At 49.0% G+C, this 19,971-nt stretch overlaps 1 protein-coding gene and 1 long non-coding RNA gene across 2 annotated transcripts in view; one reads left to right on the top strand and one right to left on the bottom strand.

Annotated features, from left to right (window-relative positions):
* Positions 1-238: 238 nt before the first annotated feature.
* On the top strand, positions 239-18,451 carry LOC142434448 (uncharacterized). The gene is made up of 5 exons (XM_075539164.1): positions 239-534; positions 2,104-2,346; positions 12,252-12,378; positions 13,449-13,596; positions 14,675-18,451. The coding sequence occupies exons 2-5, from the start codon at positions 2,344-2,346 to the stop codon at positions 16,635-16,637; spliced, it is 2,241 nt and encodes a 746-aa protein (XP_075395279.1). The 5' UTR covers positions 239-534; positions 2,104-2,343; the 3' UTR covers positions 16,638-18,451.
* Positions 9,096-19,971, bottom strand: part of LOC142434450 (uncharacterized) — a 41,073-nt gene continuing 30,197 nt past the window's right edge. Inside the window, exon 3 of the long non-coding RNA XR_012781151.1 lies at positions 9,096-13,605. This is a non-coding gene — a long non-coding RNA (uncharacterized LOC142434450). The remainder of the gene's footprint in view (positions 13,606-19,971) is intronic.

The following is a 19,971-nucleotide window of genomic DNA, read 5'->3' as shown; positions in this document are numbered from 1 at the left end:
AACGCGGACGTGCACTTCCGCTTCCGGTGTCTAGGCTGGTTGGTGTTCCACTGTAGCATGTCCGTGTGGAACGCGCGACGGTGGGGTTCAATGGTTCCGCCTGGGCGTGTGCGCGCAGGGAAATTCTCAATGTGGGAAATTGTTATGCGGAAGCAAAGGATTGATTTCTATATATTTTTTAAATGAAGACGTTTTCTCCAGGGGCTTCCGAGCCCATCCGCGCGGAAAAGAAAACCTGGACGTTAAGGGAAGTGCGGACAGCCGCGGGCCTAGCGCGAGGGGGGCCCAAATCAGCGCCCTCTTTGTTCCCGCCCGGAAATCGTCGCGTGCGGAGCCCACCGTCCCGGAGCCGGAAGTGGGGCGTGCAGGCTGGTCACGCAGTGGGGTTTGCAGCCTCCCGCGCGAGTGGACGTTCCTCGGCGTCCACGGTGGGCCCAGCGCCCCGCCCGGTGGCCCGTGGGCACCGGCACCCTGCGGTTTCCCGGCCTGGGCGCTGCGCGGACGCGAGGAGCCGGGCTGCAGCTGCGAGTCTCGGTGCGGTCACGGGTGGCGCCCGGCCCGGGGGAGCCCGGCGGGGGGGCCCGTGCAGGGGCTGGGTCTGCACGTCCAGCGAGAGCCAATGGCGTCGAAGCCGGTGGTGTTGATCCCCGGGGGCTGGGCGCCCAACTGGGGGCTGCAAGCACCGTGCCTCCTGTACGGACGGGCGTGCACTGGGGGGGCTTTTCTGCAGGGAGGGGGAAGGTTGCAATGACGTCACCTACCCCTGGACCAGGCCCGGCACGGGGACGGTGATGGAAGCGACGATTCAGATCAGTAGTTCCAATGAGCTGCGGTTACTTGGGGGAGGGGGGGCAGGGGGTGCACAGCGGGGCCCGCAGAGCGGGGTGCACGGTCCTGGCGCTCGGGGAAGGCGTGCGTCCGTCCCGAGCGGGGGGAGCCCACGGTCAGCCCGCCCTTGGGGATCGCAGCTCAGACAATGAAATGGGGGTTTGGTGTGCTCGCCTTGGGGGAGGCGGTCGTGGCAGGTCGCTGGGAGTCGGGCTGACGTCGCTGCCCCTCTGCGGCCCCTCTGCAAAGAGGGTGCATTTGAATCAACCAGGAATCTGCTAAGAGTGTTCATTTTAATCAACCAGGAATCTGCTAAGAGGGTGCATTTGAATCAACCAGGAATCTGCTAAGAGGGTGCATTTGAATCAACCAGGAATCTGCTAAGAGTGTGCATTTGGGGCTCAGACATTTTGCTTTGGGCTTCAGATTCTACGCAGGGAACAAGCTACCTGATGTTTGCTGCAAATAAGATTCAGGTGTGAATCAACAGGGAGCACGCCTTTAGAGACAAGAAGAAATGCGAGACTAAGGCTTCCGGGGGAGACGGAGGCGTACAGGTCCCCCCAGAGTCAATGGAGGGGGGCAGCGTGGGAAGAACAGGGAACAGAGGAGGGGGTCGGCCCTCGGGGAAGCTTCATCATTTTCTGATCTATTTGTCAATTGATTCGTTATCAGGTTGAAATACTAAGTGTTCAGGAATCCTCCCAGATTTCCCCAAAGCTTAGGGACCGGTCATGTCACTGAGAACAAAGGGGGGGGTCAAGGAACGAATGAAATGTTCGTTATAAAATGAACGGGAGGACGGATGACATCTTGCAGTCCTCTGACAGAAATGAAACGGGAGAGCACAGCGGAGGGACTTCAATTACGTCATTAAAAATTGGCGAGTCAACCATGAAGAGTTAGGGACACAACGGGGCCTTCCTGGAAACCCCCGTGTTCCTGTCACAGAGCAGTGAGTGCGGTGCGGTTCTTCCAGGGACGGGGATGTGGGGGTCCCAGAATGCCTGCACGGGCCCTGTACTCCCTGAGGAAGTAGCTTCCAGCCTCCCAGCCTGGCTGAGCCTGCTCCTAAACAAATCCCTCCACGTCTGATCTCGGTGCCTGAAGAGGAGGCCCCGCAGCTGTGTGGAGAAGGCAGGGCTGTGCTCTGCAGGTGGGGCTGGTCTCCTTCCAGGGCAGACGTGCTCCGTGTGGATCACTGCCCTGCGCCTGGAAGGAGGCCACACGCCATCTCTCTGGACACTGCTTCCTGTCCTCCGTTTCCCTTTGCAGATCTCTGGTGTCTGCAGGGAGAGCTAGTCCAGCCCCGGCACCTGGAGCCCCGGGGTCTTCACCTGGCCAGTGTCTCACCCCAGGGAAGGGTCACCGCAGGGACGCCCGGTGTGTGCACCAAGCCTTCATCTGCTCCCGCACTGCCCGGTGCTCTCTGCTTCCAGACCCAGCGCTCTTCCCGAGTGGCTTCTCGGCCTTAGAGACACCGTTCCCTGAGACTTGCAGCAGCTGCGGAAAGAAATGGTAAGTCATGTGAAGAACCTGGCATGAAGCTGGGAGTGAGTGGTTGGGGGACCAGGTGTGTGCTGGGGCTGTGGCTTCTCCGTGAATGAAGATGGTGGCCGAGGAGACCACGGGTCTAAGACCTGGGCGGCGTTCTGGGGCCCTGCTCCACTGATGTTGGGCCCTTCTCTTGTCACGTCTGGCTGGTCACGAGTTGGATGCCAAGGTCAGCCGTTCCCATGTGACTCAGAGCGGCCCCGTGGGGCAAGGACACCCCCACCCTGGGTCTCAGTGCTCTGTGTTGAATGTCAGAGTCCCCTGTCCAGGGCCCGAGGGCGGAGCAGCTGTGGGTGTGGAGGCTGAGACCCGCTCCCCCAGAGCCGTCCCTGCCCCTTCTCTCAGCACGTAGCTGAGCTTGTCCGGCGCTGGAGGCTCTCTGAAGGGCAGTTGTGCAGCTTCAGCTCCATCTCACAGCATGTGACCGCTCACAGGGGGTGGCCCTTGTCTGTTTCTGAGTCCCGGGTGGTCTGTGGTCCCCTGATGTCACGAAAGGTGTGACGTTGCAAAGTAAGTCCAGCCTCATCTGCGTGAAGTGTCCAGTCCCTTTCGTTGATGGATGGATGGATTGATTCTCCTCCAGGACAGAATGCTTCAGCTCTGATGCTTTCAAGTGTGAGCAGAGCATGACTCCCAGGCTAAGTCTGGGGCTCCCACCTATGACTAGAGCTGCCATTCCATCCCCATCACTGTGCCTATTCTCCATCATCTCGAATTAGCCTCTCAAGGGAAAGGGCTTGATTTTGGCAGAGAAGTTCAACACGTGAAATGTGTGTATTTATGTTCTTGAGACTGTCGTTTCCACTGGAAGACAATTTATAGATGATTCCTATTGAGAATTTTTACACAGTTGTGTAAAAATTGCCCGTACGATTCCTAGAAAAATGCAATGGAAAGATCATGGAATTCTTCCACTTTTAGAAGCCCCCCCCCCCTCCTTGTATCAACTTCTCAAATTGAGAGGTTTGTTTCTTTTAACTGACCTGAAAGTGACTCTAGGGCTTATTGAAATCTTGAGAAGGTCCATAGAGATTCCTGCGTCTGTGTAAATGAGGACAAGCGGAAATTAGTGTTGGAACAGACATGAAATCATCAAAGCTGTTATTTTTCAACGTTGCCCTCCGTCTACGTCGATGACCTTTCCATCTCGCTAATCCTTTAGGAAATCTGTCGTGTTCGATTTCTATTTCCTTAAGACAGCAGTTTGGGCTTCCAAGGGGTTTCAAATTCCACATTTCCTTTTATTGTATTTATTCATTTATTTTCACCTTCCCTTCAAACATCCTTTTAGTTTGGGGAAGAGAAAGTCTGAAGTGGTGTGAGGAACAAAAAGTCCCTGGGGGACGACATAATTTGGAAATAAGTTAATGTTTCTGCGATCTGAAGCAGCCCTGGGTGTGTGCGTTGTGCGCGCCGGATGGAAGGAAGGTGCTCTTGCTGACTGCGGAGCCACCAGCCCTGGACTTCAGTGAGTTCTCCGACTTTTGCAGTGACAGGTTTTAGGCGCATTGAGATTTGTTTAGCTTCTGTGACTTTTAGCTTGTCTGTGTTTCTAATAAGCAGATTTTCTATGGTTGAGCAGTTCGAGTGTAGAGGGACTGTGGAACGGACATTGTTCGCATCTGACCCCACTTCCTCCTGCCCAGGAACTCGGCTTTCCCGGTCGCAGTGCTTGGGGGCTGCTTGCAGGACAGTGATCGCCAGGGTGGATCCGGCGTCACTGACAGAAACCTGTGTGCATCAGGGCGCTCTGTGTGTGAGGACTCGATAGGACGTGGCTAACACACAGTCTCCCGTGTCCACTCTTATCACGTACGGAAGATCCCAGTGCGCCCCCAGCCCCTTGGCCACACAGCAGCCCTGGCCCCGTGGTCCTGCCTTGGCTGCCAGTAGGAGGCCAGCAGTTGGAAACCCCCAGCGTGTCCTGGGTAGAATGGCCTCTCTTTCCTCTCCCGTAATGAGCTGCAGTCTTGGAGACCCGCAGGGGGCGGTTGCCCCTGCTGGTTGGGGTCTCTGTGGGACAGAAGCTGATTCGAGGGCAGGGGGTTCGTTGTTTTGGTGGTTTAACATCTTGGCGGTGGTTTGGGGAGTTGGCCATTTTAATCCACGTGTCCTGCTGTCATTGCCGTTTCTCCAAGATCCGTGGGTGGTCTCCTCTCACGCACCTCATTTTCCAGTTGATTTTCGGCTCCCTTACTGTGGGATTTTAAGAATTCTTTGTATGTTTTGAACAAGAGAAGCCAGCCTGCTTTTGGGTTGAGTCCGTCCTGACTAGCGGTGGCCCCGGGCAGTACAGAGCGGAACTGTGGGCTCGCTGCTTCTGGGGTGTCGTCTTTGTGCAAGCAGGTCTCAGCTCCTTATTTTAATGGTAGTTGGTGGGCTCGGGGGAAGGACGAGGCTGTCTTGTCCTGTGAAGATGTGCAGCCTGGGACGCCCACAGAGTTCACTTTGCCTTGTCCAACGGGGGGTTCCCTGTGAGTCAGGGCCGACTCGGGGCCAGTGATTTTGTTGTTGTTGGTTTGGTTTGGTCGCTCAAACGACACGTCTTTACATTAGCATTCAGGTCCACGCCGTTTACCTCACGAGGGCGCTCCGTGTTGACCGCCGATCCTGCATGTTACCGACGCATTTGATTAAGCTGGTCTGCTGGCGTTCGGCTTGTCTGTTCGTTTTCCCCACAGTGTGTTTGACGTAGCACGGGTGTGTAAGCCGTTTGGGGGGACTAAGAACGGAGGGAACCGTTTTTAATTTGAATGGAGTCCAATTTATCCACCCACCCCCTGCTTTCAGTGTTTCCAAACAGTCACACGACCTGTGTTGCCTTAATTGTGATCTCTAGTTTCTAATGCCCATGGCAAGGGGTACAGAGGAACGCACAGACACCTTCATGATTGAAGGGTTTATGGAGGATGTTAGAGAGTTGTGTGTGAGCAAACCCAGCTCCCTGCAAGAAGTGTCCAGAGGCACCTCTGTCCAGTAAGCCTCAGCTCAGACGCACTGAGCTCCGCTTCTGTGGGTCAGCGATTCTAACTGCCCCCAATTAAGTGCCCAGAGGCACCCGGTCTGCCCGTGTCTGATCAGGTAGACTCTTGTTTCGTTGAATGACTGTGTGTGTGTGTGTCTGTCTGTCTCACTGTCCCGATTACTGTATCTTCAGAGCTAGTCGTGAAAGCGCTGGAGGGTCAGTCTCTGAACTTTATTGTTTTTGGTATTATGTTGGCTCTTCTGAAATTCTGCTGTTTCTACTGCTTTCTATGATCCTGTTGTTTCCAAGAACCCGGTGTAAACTGTGGACCAGAGGGACACCTGGTATTCTAAAGTTACATCTCAGTCTCCCGGGAGCCTGTGTCTGGGGGTTTCTCTGATGCCCCCCCTCACTCGCTGTGGTGAGAGCCGAACCCTAGATTGGACTGAAACTGGGTGCCCCCCACTCCAGGTCGGTTCACATCAAAGTAAAGACACGGAGTCAAGTGGATGGGGATGCTTAGGGACCCTATAAAACACAGCTTCCCAAGTTACCCAGCAGTGTAAACCATTGTTTGTATAAAGATCCTTTAATTGGGGGCTCACACACCTCTTATCCAGGTATCAACTGTGTCATTTGTACATATGTTGCCATTGTCCTTCTCCAAACCTTTTCTTTCTATTTGAGTCCTTGGAATCGGCTCCTCTTTTTTCTCTCCCTCACCCCTCCCGCCCGCATGACCCCTTGGTAAATTATAAATTATTTTCATATCTTGCACCTATTGCTGTCTCCATTTCCCCCCACAGTTTCTCTTGTTTGCCCCCCTGAGGGAAGGGGGTGCTATGTGTCTATCACTGCGATCAGTACCCCCTTCCCTGCATACCTCCCCCCAACCACTTCCTCTGCCCTCCTGGTATTGCTCCTCCCATTTCTGTACCTGAGGGGTTTATCTGACCTGGATTTCATGTATCATGAGCTCTTATCTGACCAGTGCACATGATCCGGTCTAGCCAGAACTGAAAGGCAGGACTGGGGTCATGATAGTGGGGTGTGTGTGTGTGAGGAAGTGTCAGAGAACCAGAGGAACATTGTGTGCTTCATCGGTGCTGTACTGCACCCTGGTTGACTCATCCCTTCCTTGTGACCCATCTGTGAAGGGATGTCCCATTGTCTACAGATGGATTTTGGGTCTCTGCTCCCACCCCCCCTCGTTCTCAACAACACGTTGTTTTTGTTGTTTGGGTTTTCTGATGCCTGTTACCTGATCCCATTGACATCTCATGATCTCACAGGCTGACGTGCTTCTTCCATGTGGCCTTGTTGCTTCCCTGCTAGATGGCTGCTTGTTCAACTTCAAGCCCTTAAAACCCAGACACTGTATCATTTGATAGCCGGGCACCATCAGCTTTCCTCACCACATTTGCATACGGACCATTTTGACTTCAGTGGTCATGTTGGGAGGGTGAGCATCACAGAATGCCAGGTTGTTAGAACAAGGTGTTCTTCTGTTAAGGCAGGGCTTGAGCAGAGGCCCAAAGGCTGTCTACTTCCTCACTGTATTGCCATGTCAATACATGTACGTAGGCCAATACCTCTATGTTTATGAATTGAGATATTTACATATGTACACCTATGTTTATACCTCTATCCATACCTTTGCTTCCTAGGTCTCTCCTCTGTTTCCTTTACCTTCCTCCTGCTCCACCATCATGCTCGCCCTTCATCTGCCTCTTAGTGATTTCTCTTCGCTCGGTTGCTGTTGCTTTAACATCCCCGGGATCCCTACATCCCCCCCTTGTGGTTGATTTTAATTCCCTAGTTGTTCCCCTGTCTATGGTGTTGTGAGCTCCCTGCTCCCTTCCCCTGCTTGCTCCTCCCCCCAAGTCCCTCCAGAACCATCGGCCCTGCTGCTCTCTCCTCAAGCCTGCTTCCCATGCCTGTCTCACAGCTAGGGAGGCAAAGCAACAATTACGGAGACAAGACAAAAGAATGAATAAAAAGAGAAAAACAACTAGCAAAATAAAATCTGGAAAGGCACACATAATCCTGGTCTGTCCTCTGACCTTTGTGACTAACTCCCCACTGATCCTGGGGGTTCTGGGAACTGCCCCTCCTAACCTGACGCCTTATGGGTTCTCCTCAGGGGTTTATGGCTTGGCTTTGCTCCCCTTGCTGATCTGTTCTGTTCCGTTCTTGATTGACCCCACTGTGGCGGGCAGTCAGACCAGACTCACTCCCTGCCGTGTGTCCCCAGTTTTGTCCTCTGTCTCGGTGTGCTCCAGCAAGGGGACACCATGTCGAGATCTGTTGTCAGCCCTACATCCTCTCTGCCTTAGCAGCTCCGTGCAGGGACGTCGTCCTCAGAGCTTGGTGTGCCAGCATGGGTCTAGTCCCCCTCTCTCTTTTTCTTTCTTGGTTTGCTTCTGTGCGGTCATGGCAGGCCAGCCCTTCTCCCCAACATGTAGGTCCAGTGCTGTCTTCTGCAGCACATATTTCCAGGGAGGTGGTCAGTTTGGCTCTGACTGGGGCCGGCCCTGTAGCCCTGTCTGTCCATGAGTTGCTCCATGTGGTTACGTTGCCCTCAAGGTTTGGCACTCTGTGGTGGGGGGGGGGTCTGCGCACGCACGCCCATGTCGGGGGAGACATACACAGTACCCTCCCCCTTGGCGGATTAGTGCCCTGCTCTGTCAGGGCATCGTCTCCCCCCCTTTCTCGCTCCCCCACCCCTTCCCCCTCTGTGTGTTGGAATGGCATGTACAGCCCTGGGCTTGGTCTGCCCCCTCCCTGCCCAGTTGCCTGAACCTCAGCCCGTAGATTGTGAGATGGCGGCTGTGTTTCTGTACCCGTGTGCTGACTATCGTCACCCCCCAGGCCTTATGTCGTGCTTCTCGTCTTGTGATCGGCTGACGTCGCTAAACATCATCTCCTCCTCCTCCTCTTCCCATGAGACGCTGTGCTTCATGTGCTTCTGAGCGACGCCTGGTACGCCGTTGTGTGTGTCTGCCAGTTTTCTAATCCGCTCGTTGGGCATTTAGGTGGCTTCCAAGTCTTTGTGGCTGTGAGTTGTGCTGCAGTAAACACTGGAGCGCAGATGACTGGTCAAGGATGATTTCTTACCTCCCCTGGGTAATGATAGCTGGGTCATAAGGTAATTATTTCCATTTGCTGTAAACAGAGCCAGGTTATTTTCTCAGAGGCCGTGTGTATCTCCACGACCACCAGCAGTGGAGGGGAGTTCCTGTCTCGCCACATCCCCTCCGACAGTTCTTGCTCTGATGTTGGCTGTCCATGAGGTGGTGCCTTGTGCTTGTTTTAATTTGCGTTTCTCGGATGGCTGATGACTGGGAGCATTTTCTCATATGTTTATTGACCATTCAGGTCTCCTCCCTACGGAAACTTTTTTTCAGGTCTTTGGCCCACTTCCTCGGGGGGTTATCTGTTTTCTTCTTTTTGCAGACAAGGAGGGTATTGTAGATTTTAGCAATAAGCCTTTTTTCTGTTGTATCACTGCTAAAAATCCTCTCCCAGGCTGTGGGTTCTCTTGGTGAAGTCTTTCAAAGCACACAGGTGTTTTTTTTTAAATCATTTTATTAGGGGCTCATACAACTCCTATCACAATGCACACACACATCAATTGTGTAAAGCACATTTGTACATTCGTTGCCTCATCATTCTCAAAACATTTGCTCTCCACCCAAGCCCCTGGCATCAGGTCCTCATTTTTTTCCCTCCCTCCCCACTCCCCCTCCCTCATGAGCGCTTGATAATTTATAAATTATTATTTTGTCATATCTTACACTGTCCCATGTCTTCCTTCACCCATTTTTCTGTTGTCTGTCCCCCAGGGAGGAGGTCACAGGTAGATCCTTGAAATCAGTTCACACTTTCCAACCCACCCTCTCTATGCCCTCCCAATATCACCAATGTTCCTGAAGGGATCATCCGCCCTGTATCCCCTGTGTTTCCAGTTCCCATCTGTACCAGTGTACGTCCTCTGGTCTAGTCAGACTTGCAAGGTAGGATTCTTTTCCATTGGTCTGAGTCTCTGTCATTATTCCAGTACCACGCTGCTTTGACCTCTGCGGCTGTGTAGGTGTGAAAGTCAGCTAAGGGGAGCCCTCCGACCTTGTCCTTCTTCTCATGGAGTTCTCTGCCAATTCGGGGCTTCTTCCCTCTCCATGTGAAGTTGGTGGTCAGTTTTTCCAGTTCTTTGAAGAAGGTTGCTTTTATTTCAATCTGGAGAGCATCAGAACTAGATCGACACCTTTGCTATATGGAGTCTCTTCCATTTGTGGGGATCAGTTTTGGTTTTATATAGTCGGGTTCTGTAGTTTTCCTTGTTTAACTCTTTAATTTTTTTGTTAGATATATACTTAGATATTTCTATTTGTTCTTGGCTATTGGCACTGCTGTTTGGTCTGGCCTGACTTATATAGCAAACCAGTAGACTTCTGTCTGTTGATCTTGTACCCGGCCACTCTTCCATATTCCTTTGTCGCTGCCAGTACTCCTGTGTGGAGCTTTCAATGCACAGAATCATGTCATCTCCAAATAGCGATAGTCTCACTTCCTTTAATGTCCTTCCACTGCCTTATGTTGTTAGCGAGGACCTCCAGTCTGGTGTTGAATAGAAGTGGGGGCAAGGGCATCCTTGCCCGCTCCCCCTTTTTCAGTTGGATTACTTTCTTCTTTTCTCGTGGTAGTTAGTTCTGACTCTCCATGTGAAATTGTTGGCTTTTCCTGGTTTGTTGTGTTAAAATCCTAAGCTGTGATCTGGGAATTAGAGTTCTTCCTGTGTTGTTAGGTTGATGTTATGCTAATGGACCATGTTTCTGGTGATTTACATTCAGCGTTACACAAAGGAACGCAGCCTGGAATTGAAAGTGTTTTAAAATGTTTTTCTTTTTATAATGGGTTGGAAATTTTTTTTCTTTTTATACTGGATTTTAAAAGAAAAAAAATATTTCTTTTGTGGGGTGCCCTGGTATCATGTCCCCCAGGGAAGGGGGACTAAATTAGCCAAGTAGGTTTGGGGCTAACTAGATCTGAATTCTCCCCCGGCTGCACTCCTGTGTCACCCCCGGCTCTCTCCTGCACAGCTCTGCAGACAGTACGAGTAAATATCCCAGGGTCTCTTTAATTGTGGCAAGTTAGTGTCTTAATTATCTATTGTTGCCCACGCTGGCAGGCGTGGAGCTGGGGAGAGTGGGTAAGGGGATGGCTGATGTTGTCACTCCGTTCCTGGCTGGGGAGGGATGATGCAAAGCCCCGGAATGCAGGAGTGGGATGGACAGCAGAGAGGGGAACTCTGGTGTGAGGGCTTTGGCCTAGTTCTGGGAGCCTCTCTGCGAGCCTCGGATTATGACCACCTTTAGGCAGCAGTGTGGGGAAATTACTGCATGCTGTGGGTCTGGGATCTTGTCCACTGGAAGGGGTGGTGGACACCATCCCACTGGACCTGGTGAGGGATTAGTGGAGCACTCTGATGGTAGACATGGTGAATTTAGAGCATTTCAGCGAGTTCTCGTATCACTCCGTGGAGGAAAATCTAACTGGGAGGTCTGGATCAGACCTGGTACACTAAATCTGTTTTCAGACCCAGACTCCCAATGTTGGCCTCTTAATTTTCTGACCTACCGAGAGGAGCATCGGGTGGGCGATTTTACTTGGACGATATCTTGACTCTCCTCCAGTGTAGATCTTTATGGGAACAAGCAGTCTTATCTTTTTTTTCCTGCAGAGAAGCTGGTGGGTTTGAAGAGCTGACCTTGTGGTTAGCTGTGGTTTGAGGTGGGGCCAGCCCAAGTAGCACAGTTGTACGGTTGAGATATATAAATATTACATTAAAGCCATCGAGCGCATGAGAGATAACAGAGTCAAGTAATGGAGTCAGACACGTTTCGTGGCAGCAGTGCTCACCTCAGCCCCGCTTGGTGGTCCACATGGAGAGAAGGGGAGGGGGAGGAGGACTAGGGAACAAGGAAGGGAGAGGAGAGGGGCAACCGACAAGAAGCCAAGGGAGGAGCCGAGAGGGAGGGAGAGCTCTTTCTCTTGCTAACCCAGGTCTGTATACTTTTGAGGACGTGCAAGCCCACTAATTGCAGGTAAAGACATACCTCACAGGAAGGGGTTGCATACAGGTTATACAGCAATGACGGGGGAAATCTAGGAATTTACATGCAATAGGAAGAGGAGGGATTGGGGTTTACATGTGACAACATGGGTGGATCCTAGGTTTAGGATGGCAGCTCAACTTTGACCTGTTCTCTGGGTCTCCATGGGAACCATTATCAGTAGGGTGTAACCCCACCTACAGGAACCAAATAGGTGACTGCAGGCCTGTCCATTGTCCTCAACAGCAGGGAGTGGGGGCACTGCAGTCTGGCAACTGATCACCCTCAGGGAGGATGCCTGTGAGCATCTGACCTCCCTCCACAGTTAGCACCCTTTTGCTCAATCCACTGTGCCACCACAGCGCCTTGCTGGTCAGCTCAAGTCTGGTGAAATTGGGTCTCCGAGGGCAGGTCTTATGAGGGAGAGCCGAACTTTCTTGGGAGTTTCCAGAACGGCTCCTTTTCCCTTCCCAGTCGTGGAGCGAAGCACAAGGAGATGGTTCTCTAATGCTGCGTCGGAGTCTTCCTGAGCGCAAGCCTCACGGCCCTCTTCTGTTGTGGTTCTCAGGGACTGATGAGTTCAGGGGCTGCGGCTCTGGGACAGGCTTCCATCAGTGGGGAGGTGAACGTGTCTGGATGGCGTCCCCTGCAGTGGACCCGGCTAGAACGCAGACCCTCGTGTGAGGTCCCTGCTGACTCTCAGCTCCCGACGGTTATTTGCTTGGCCTTCCTTCTTGTTGACTGAGGGAGACATGGGACCTCGCTGATCTCGAATGTGTGTGATATTTTAGGACTCACTGTTTGCTGAGGACGTGGCCGTGGTCTTTACCCAGGAGGAGTGGGCGCTGCTGGATGTTGCCCAGAAGAAGCTGTACCGGGAAGTGATGATGGAGACCTTGAGGAACCTGGCCTCCGTGGGTAAGAATGCGCATGTTTTAAAACAGCGTCATCCTGGAGGGAAGGAGAGAGTTTTCTTTATCAGGGTTGCCCCTCATTGTATGGAATGAAGAGTGGGGATGGATTTTTAAATAAGCAAGATCTGCTCTCTGGGGCTGTGGAGTCATGAAGAATAAAGCTTCCTATATCCAAGCGAACTCTCTCCTTTGATGAGAAACACTTCTCTTCAAGTTCGCTAAGTGTGAGCATTGGCTTCGGGTCACCTTAGGGCACTAGGAAATTTGTGTTTGGGGATCTCATGGAGAGTTTTCTTGGGATAGGTTTAATAAACTCACACTTACCCATCTTTAAGACCCCAGAAAGCAAAGTTTCGGCTCAGTTTCAGAAAAATACAATTTAATTGTTCTTTGCTGTGTTCCCCGCGTGATGTACATTTCTCCCTGAGCACCCTGACAGCTCCAGGAGGGCCTGAAAAGCAGATGCCCACGCTTTAACCTCGATTACGGGAGTACCATACAAAAGTTTTCAGCTGCCCGATTGACATTGAGTGGTTTTTTTTTTCTGGGAAGAGGACAGTACGGCAAGTTGTTTAAGAACCTCTGGTTTATATATAACCTTGAAAACCCCAAAAGAGAATTTTACTCTTAATTTGAAATTGAGTCGATGGCAGTGGACAGTAGGAGTTGTGCTACACCTATTAATGTAGCCATAACTTTCAATCCTCATGGAAGTATTTTCCAGTAACTTCCTTCTTCACCATCACCAAACTGGTGACATACTGTAATAAGGCTGTGTCTTTGCTCAAGTTCTCCCAGACATCAAGTTGGTGCCAACTCATGAGGGACCTTGTAATACAGACTAGAACTGCCCCCGTCAGTTTCTGTGGCTGTAACTCTTTTATATGGAGCTTTAAAACCTCAACTGTCTCCTGTAGAGCTGCTCCTGGTTTTGAACTGCTGACTTTGAGTTAGCAGCCCGAGCTGTAATCACGGCACCACTAGGGCTCCTGCAAAACCAGTCCTCTTTCTTTCCTTCCGTTTCCCGTCCTTCTTGTGTCGTGTTGTCAACCTCACCTGGAATGGCTGAGTCAGTCTCGCAGAACCTGAGTGATGAAAAGCTTCCCCGTGAGCATAAGACGGTGAGGTTCACGAGGAGCAACACCAGGTCCTCCGTCTCAGCGGAGCGCTCCCCATCACCTGACAACAGAGACCAGCATCACAGCCAAGGGAGATTCTTGGGGTGAGTGTCCTTCAAATAAGAAAAAAACACAGAGAATTCAAGGTGAAACTCAAGGTCTCATGACATTAAAACCCACATACTTATGAGGGAGCTGGAAGAAGTTTGTGGAAAAATTCTCTTAATTCGATTTTCCCGTAAACTTTTGCTTCCAGTCACGTTTATTTACATGTGCTGGGGCTTTGAACGTGTTCAGGACGGTTCAGTAATTGTTCAAGTAAATGACTGTAGCTTCCTCACTGATTAGTAGCCGGATATAGTCACTTCTCGGCTTTTGATCACAGGGAGACGCACTCAGCGATGTCCCACTCCCATGTGGATACCGTCTGCTGCCTGGAGGGTGTGCCACTCTTCAGAGTCCACCCAGCAAGCTCCTCTTTCAGATCAAGGTCAAATTAAGTTCCTGGGACTTCAAAAGCCCACGCAGGAGACTGGTTTATCGGCACAATTGTGAAGATTGGGACATTGAAATCCATGGCACAGGGCTGTTTGCTTCCCAATTCAGTCAAAATCTAAGCGTTAGCAGATACAGGCTCTATTCAAAATATGTTTCCCTAATTTATGTTGGCAATTGGCACACCAATGAGTTCAAAGCCCAGCTATATATACTGACTACTATGTTTAGGCACACATAGTTTTATGCTTGCATATTAATATATAATCATAGTGGTTGGATTTTGTGTTCAGAGAACTTCCAAATATAAGGGACCTACAGAAATTTCAAAGGAAGAATGGCATGGTAAGAAAATAGAAACTTTACACACACACACACAAAAGAAAATAGACAATTTCCTTGAATTGTTTCAGGTTCACTCTTAGCGTGTTTTGTTTACTTTCCTTATAGCATTTTTTAAAAACTGTAAACCACATAAGTAGTGTTTGATGCAGAGTTGAGTAGTGCACGGTTATCCGAAAGCCTTGTGTTTTAAAAAGCCAGGCATGGTGCAGTGGTATGATTGTGAGATGCTGTCACTGTGAACAGGATGCCAAAGAGGGTAATCACCATGCACAGTCACGGTGTTTGGTGCTGGTGAAATGAGAACAAACGCATGTCCAACCGCCTGCCGCTTATTTTCAACAGAAGTCCCACAGTGGAGAGCCTCCTGGAAAACAGCGAAGGGAATCAGGATTGGAAAACCCTGAGCTGGATCCCGCATCTCAGTGAAACACAAAGAAATGTTCCAGAAGGAAAACCCTTTGACCACCGTGAGTCTGGAAGAGACTTCGCGGATCCATCATCCTGCAGTCGCCCTACTAGACCCCACAGTGGATGGAACACCTGCAGAGATCAGGAATGTGGAGAAGCCGGCCGTTATCACGCTCACATGACCACTCTCAAAGGGAAAAAATCGCATAAATGGGAGAAGGATTTCCTCTGCATCTCGGCCCTCAGGAACCCCGTGACGGCGCTCACCGAGGAGAAGTGCTTCATCTGTAATGAGTGCGGACAGGATTTCTGTACTTTCTCCTCTTTCTGGACGCACATGAGGGATCATAAGCATAATTGTAAAAGATACTCTAAAACCCGTACTCCTTTGTCCTTCATTTTGCGTAAAAAAATGCATAAGAGAGATAAGCCGTATGAGTGTAGAGAATGTGGGAAAACCTTTACTTATTTCTCGGCGCTCACTACACATCACAGGATCCACACGTCAGAGAAACCGTACGAATGCAAGGAATGCGGGAAAGCGTTCACGTTCTCCTCCTCCCTCACCACACACATACGCACCCACAGCGGGGAGAGGCCGTACGAGTGTCAGGAATGCGGGAAAACCTTCATTCAGGCCGCGCACCTCACGACACACAAGCGCACTCACAGCGGAGAGAGGCCGTACGAGTGTAAGGAATGTGGGAAAACCTTCAGGCAGCCCTCCAACCTCACCACGCATAAGCGGACCCACAGCGGAGAGAGGCCGTACGAATGTCAGGAATGTGGGAAAGTGTTCAGTTACTCCTCCTCCCTCACTACGCATAAAAGGACTCACAGCGGGGGGAGGCCTTACGTGTGTAAGCAGTGTGGGAAAGCCTTTGGTCAGGCCGCACACCTCACTTCCCATTTAAAATCTCATAACAGAAGCAAGCTTTATGAGTGTAAAGATTGTGGCAAGGCCTTTGGCTTTTACTCTGCCCTTACAGTGCACAGAAGAACCCACATTAGAGAGCGGTCTTATGAGTGTAAGCAGTGTGGGAAAATTTTTAGTTATTATTCAGCGCTCATTACACATAAAAGAACTCACAGTAAAGACAGGCCCTCCGAGTGTCAAGAATGTGGGAAAATCTTCAGTCAGGCCTCAGCCCTCACTAAACATACAATAACTCACAGTGGGGAGAGGCCCTATGAATGCAGGGAATGTGGGAAAACCTTTCGGCGTTCTTCAAACCTTACCAGACACGTAAAAACCCACAGTGGAGAAAGGCCTTATGAATGCACAGAATGTGGGAGAGCCTTCAGTCGTGCCTCGTCTCTGACTCAGCACAAAAGAACTCACAGTGGAGTCAGTCCTTACGAGTGTAAGCAGTGTGGGAAATTCTTCAGTTCATCTTCGGCCCTCACTATGCATAAGAGAACGCACAGTGGAGAGAAACCCTTTAAGTGTAAGGAGTGTGGAACAGCCTTCCGTTGTTTCTCAGGCCTCACTAGGCACATGCGGACTCACAGCGGGGAGAGGCCTTATAAGTGTACGGATTGTGGGAAAGGCTTTAGCCGCCCTTCAGTCCTCACCACGCACATAAGGACTCACAGTGGGGAGAGGCCTTACAAATGTGAGCAATGCGGGAAAGGCTTCAGTCAGGTTTATTCCCTCACGACACATATGCGAACTCACAGCGGAGAGAGGCCTTACGAATGTCAGGACTGTGGGAAAGGTTTCAGTCAGACTTCAAAGCTCACGATACATAGAAGAATTCACAGCGGAGAGAGGCCGTACGGATGTAAGGCCTGTGGCAAGACTTTTAGACAAGCTGCACACCTCACTTCACATATACGAACGCACAGTGGAGAAACGCCCAGTCAGAAGTGGGACATTGTGCCCTTACTGATATAATTGCAAATAGAACATTTCTGAAAATCTTCTATGAGGGGAGGGAGAAAGATCCACAAACCAGTATCATCAAACAACCAGGTTCATTAGAATCAATGCTATGACCTTTGAAGAAATGACAGTTTCACTCTATCTGTGAAACGGTCCTTAGGTATTTGTTGAGTCTAAGATAAACTTTAGCTTTCTTGAAACCTTTGGCTAATAAAACAAAGCAGCCGGGAAGCGTGCTTACAAATATTTTATGTGTTTAGATGTTGTTGTTATTGCTATTTACATATAGTTAAATAGACATCTTGTATTTGATGTGATGGTGCTTTGTTTGATTTCATATTTAACACACTTCTTATTGTAAACTTGTTCTTTTTGTAAGTAGTAAGTTCATTGTAGAGCATTAATGAGCCTGTAAATATTTTGGTTCTTATACTTTGACTTAATAATTTTAAGGTCTTCTCAAGTATTAACTATGATGATGTTACTGTTTACCAAGTGATATGTCTGTCCTTCTTTGCTTACTCATTGTGACTATGCTAAGCATAACTATTCCTCGTTACCCTTTAATTATTAAGTTTTTTTATAATACTACAGACAATTCTTGAATTAAGAACAAATGCTGTTCCTAAGTTTTTCTTTTAATCAGATCTGTTTGTATTTCCCTGTTATGTCTGGTTCCCACAAAACTATGTGTCATCTTGGCTGTGATGTGATACTAGTATTACGTGGTTGTCCTCTAGCTTGTAATCTGATGTAATTACCCTCCATTTTGTGATATATTGTAAATTGTTATATTGGGTTATATGAGTATTGATATATTGTAACACCCATGTTAACAGTAGTGCGTTGTTCGTTTTGTTAATTAGGCAGGATTAAGATGGGTTATACATGATCCCCTCTTTCCTAGGGGTAAGACAAATCATGCCCTTACCTGAGTCACCCTTTATCTTACAAGAATGAATAGGGAGAGAAGCAGGCAGAGATGGGGCCCTCATTCCTGCCAAGAAAGAAGACCCCGAATGAAGCCTGAGAATTGGACTGAGGAGAACTGAGCGGAGACCCTCCCAGACCCAGGAGGAGCGCGTTGTAACACTACCTTGAGAGGTCTTTGTTGAGTGGTTATTTTTTTTTTAAACTTTTTTTTTGACAAATCTCCTTAATTTTTAATGATCAGAGATTACAAGTGTATAATAATCCTTTAAATTCTCATATATATATATATATATATATATATACATTATCTTCGCACAAGGAACAATTTCACATGACTCATTAAACTAGAGTCCAGGGACAGTGAATGAAAGCGCTTCCCTCTGGTCTTATCATGGGCTACTGAGCTCAGGTGAGCATAAAAATGGGTTGATTTCCCAAGAGAAATGCACCTATCCTCAATTTAAAACCCTTTTCTTTACTTTCAGATGAAACATAATGGTTAATATCTTCACCTTTACTCGTTTCTCTTATTTTTACATTTTATTAGGGGCTCATACAACTCTTAATCACAATCCATACATATACATACATCAATTGTATAAAGCACATCTGTACATTCTTTGCCCTAATCATTTTCAAAGCATTTGCTCTCCACTTAAGCCCTTTGCATCAGGTCCTCTTTTTTTTTCCCCTCCCTCCCTGTTGAGTGGTTCTGATCCTGAATGTTAACCCATTTTGAAAAGACACATGGAGTCTCCAAGGAATGCTGGGCCCACACAAGCTGAGACAAAGGCCCTTCCCCGGCACTGTCAGGGATAGGAATCTCTTAAAGGTGGAACCCTGAATACAGAGTGATAAATTCCTAAACTAATAAATTGTGTTTACTAAAGCCATGCCATTGCGGTGTTTCTGTTCTGATGGCATTCGATAATCAGACAGCGGTAGCAGCTGGCTACGCCATGTCGTCAGACCAGAGTTTATTAGGGGTCGGGTTACTGAGGGGGGAACCCTTGGAGGCAGCAGTGAGTGGAGTGAAGACTCACTAACCTTTAGATTTGAGTCTCCATTACCCCGGAGGGTAGCATAATTCATAGTAAGCTCTTTGAGGGTTTAGTTCATAGCTATGGAGTTGAACATAAGTTGAACATAGTGGGCCTGGAAGTATCTATATGATAATCCCTCTTATGTATGTTTCTTTTTTGCTCAAATTTCCCAGATTTTGTTAGTCCTTTAAATGGGCACCTCTGTTTTTGACACGTCTCTAGTAAAATTTGAACGTCTCTGCCAGTGTTCAAGATGGACTTTTTCCTTTCTAAGCTGGAATTAGACTTTTCTCCAAGAAACCATTCTTCTTTTATTAGAAAATGGTACTGAGGAATAGACCTCTGAGTATTAGGATTGCATGTTACCTCTGAATCCTCAGAGTGTAAAGAGCTCAGAAATACGAGGGGTCTTCAAATGAAGTGTGTGGGGAAAATGCAATTAATAAGTATTGGTGATTTTTTCACGAACATTCTGAGATCATCCTGTGTATGAGAGTATGCACATACCTATACATACTTGTCATTATGTCTACTTACATATTCATAGAAAAATGGAATTAAAAGAAGAGTGAAACATTTTAAAAGCCACCTCAGACAGATCTTTCTGATTCCAGTCCATCACAGGTTTTATTTTTAGCTTTCTCTTGTGGTAGTATCATTGGCTTTAGTGATCTACAAAACATTATTTGAAAAATCTTACAATATATGTACGTGATTCAGATTGCTAGCTTCCTGCGTGTTCCATTGAAGTCTGATTTATGTAATCAGTGGCCTGGTGCTGACCTCTTCAGACATACTTTAGCTTCCGTGCAAGACTGGCCAAGAGACTCAGAGAAGCTGGAGGTTTCAGAGAGCTGCTGGGCTGACAAGAAACCTCTCTCCACTGGTTGCTGGCTATCACTTCCAAGTCAGTCATGTCCCTGCTTGATTCTTGCCCCCATGAAATGAGCCTGAAGGGATGGGTGCTGTAGCAGAGTGTGGTGGAAACAGACGGTGCTTGGTTATCAGAACGAACAGCCTTTGTGGTCCTAGGTGCCTTTCTTAGAACAAGCAGTCAGCTAAGTGAGGTGTCAGCAAAGGCCACACAGGAGGAGCGCAGCAGCCCAGGTGATTCAAGGAGATCCAAGATCACAGGAGGGGATTGTACTACAATATACATTCTGAGCACCAGTTTGTGGAAGGCTAAGGATCCAATGAAAGTCCCAAAGCCATCTGTAGAGTCCTCACTCCGATGAGGCCTTCGATGTCTTAACTCTCTCTGACCATTGACCAGGCATAAGAATAGCCTTGCTCTCAGAGGGCATTGCAAAACGGATGACTGCAGTGATTGTTAGGTTAAAACTGAGCACATTGTCATTTGTCTTCCCATT

Source organism: Tenrec ecaudatus, chromosome X, assembly GCF_050624435.1.
Source record: "Tenrec ecaudatus isolate mTenEca1 chromosome X, mTenEca1.hap1, whole genome shotgun sequence".
Classification (NCBI taxonomy): domain Eukaryota; kingdom Metazoa; phylum Chordata; class Mammalia; order Afrosoricida; family Tenrecidae; genus Tenrec; species Tenrec ecaudatus.
The sequence above is the reverse complement of the archived record's forward strand: the minus strand, read 5'-3'. Positions and strand labels throughout refer to the sequence as shown.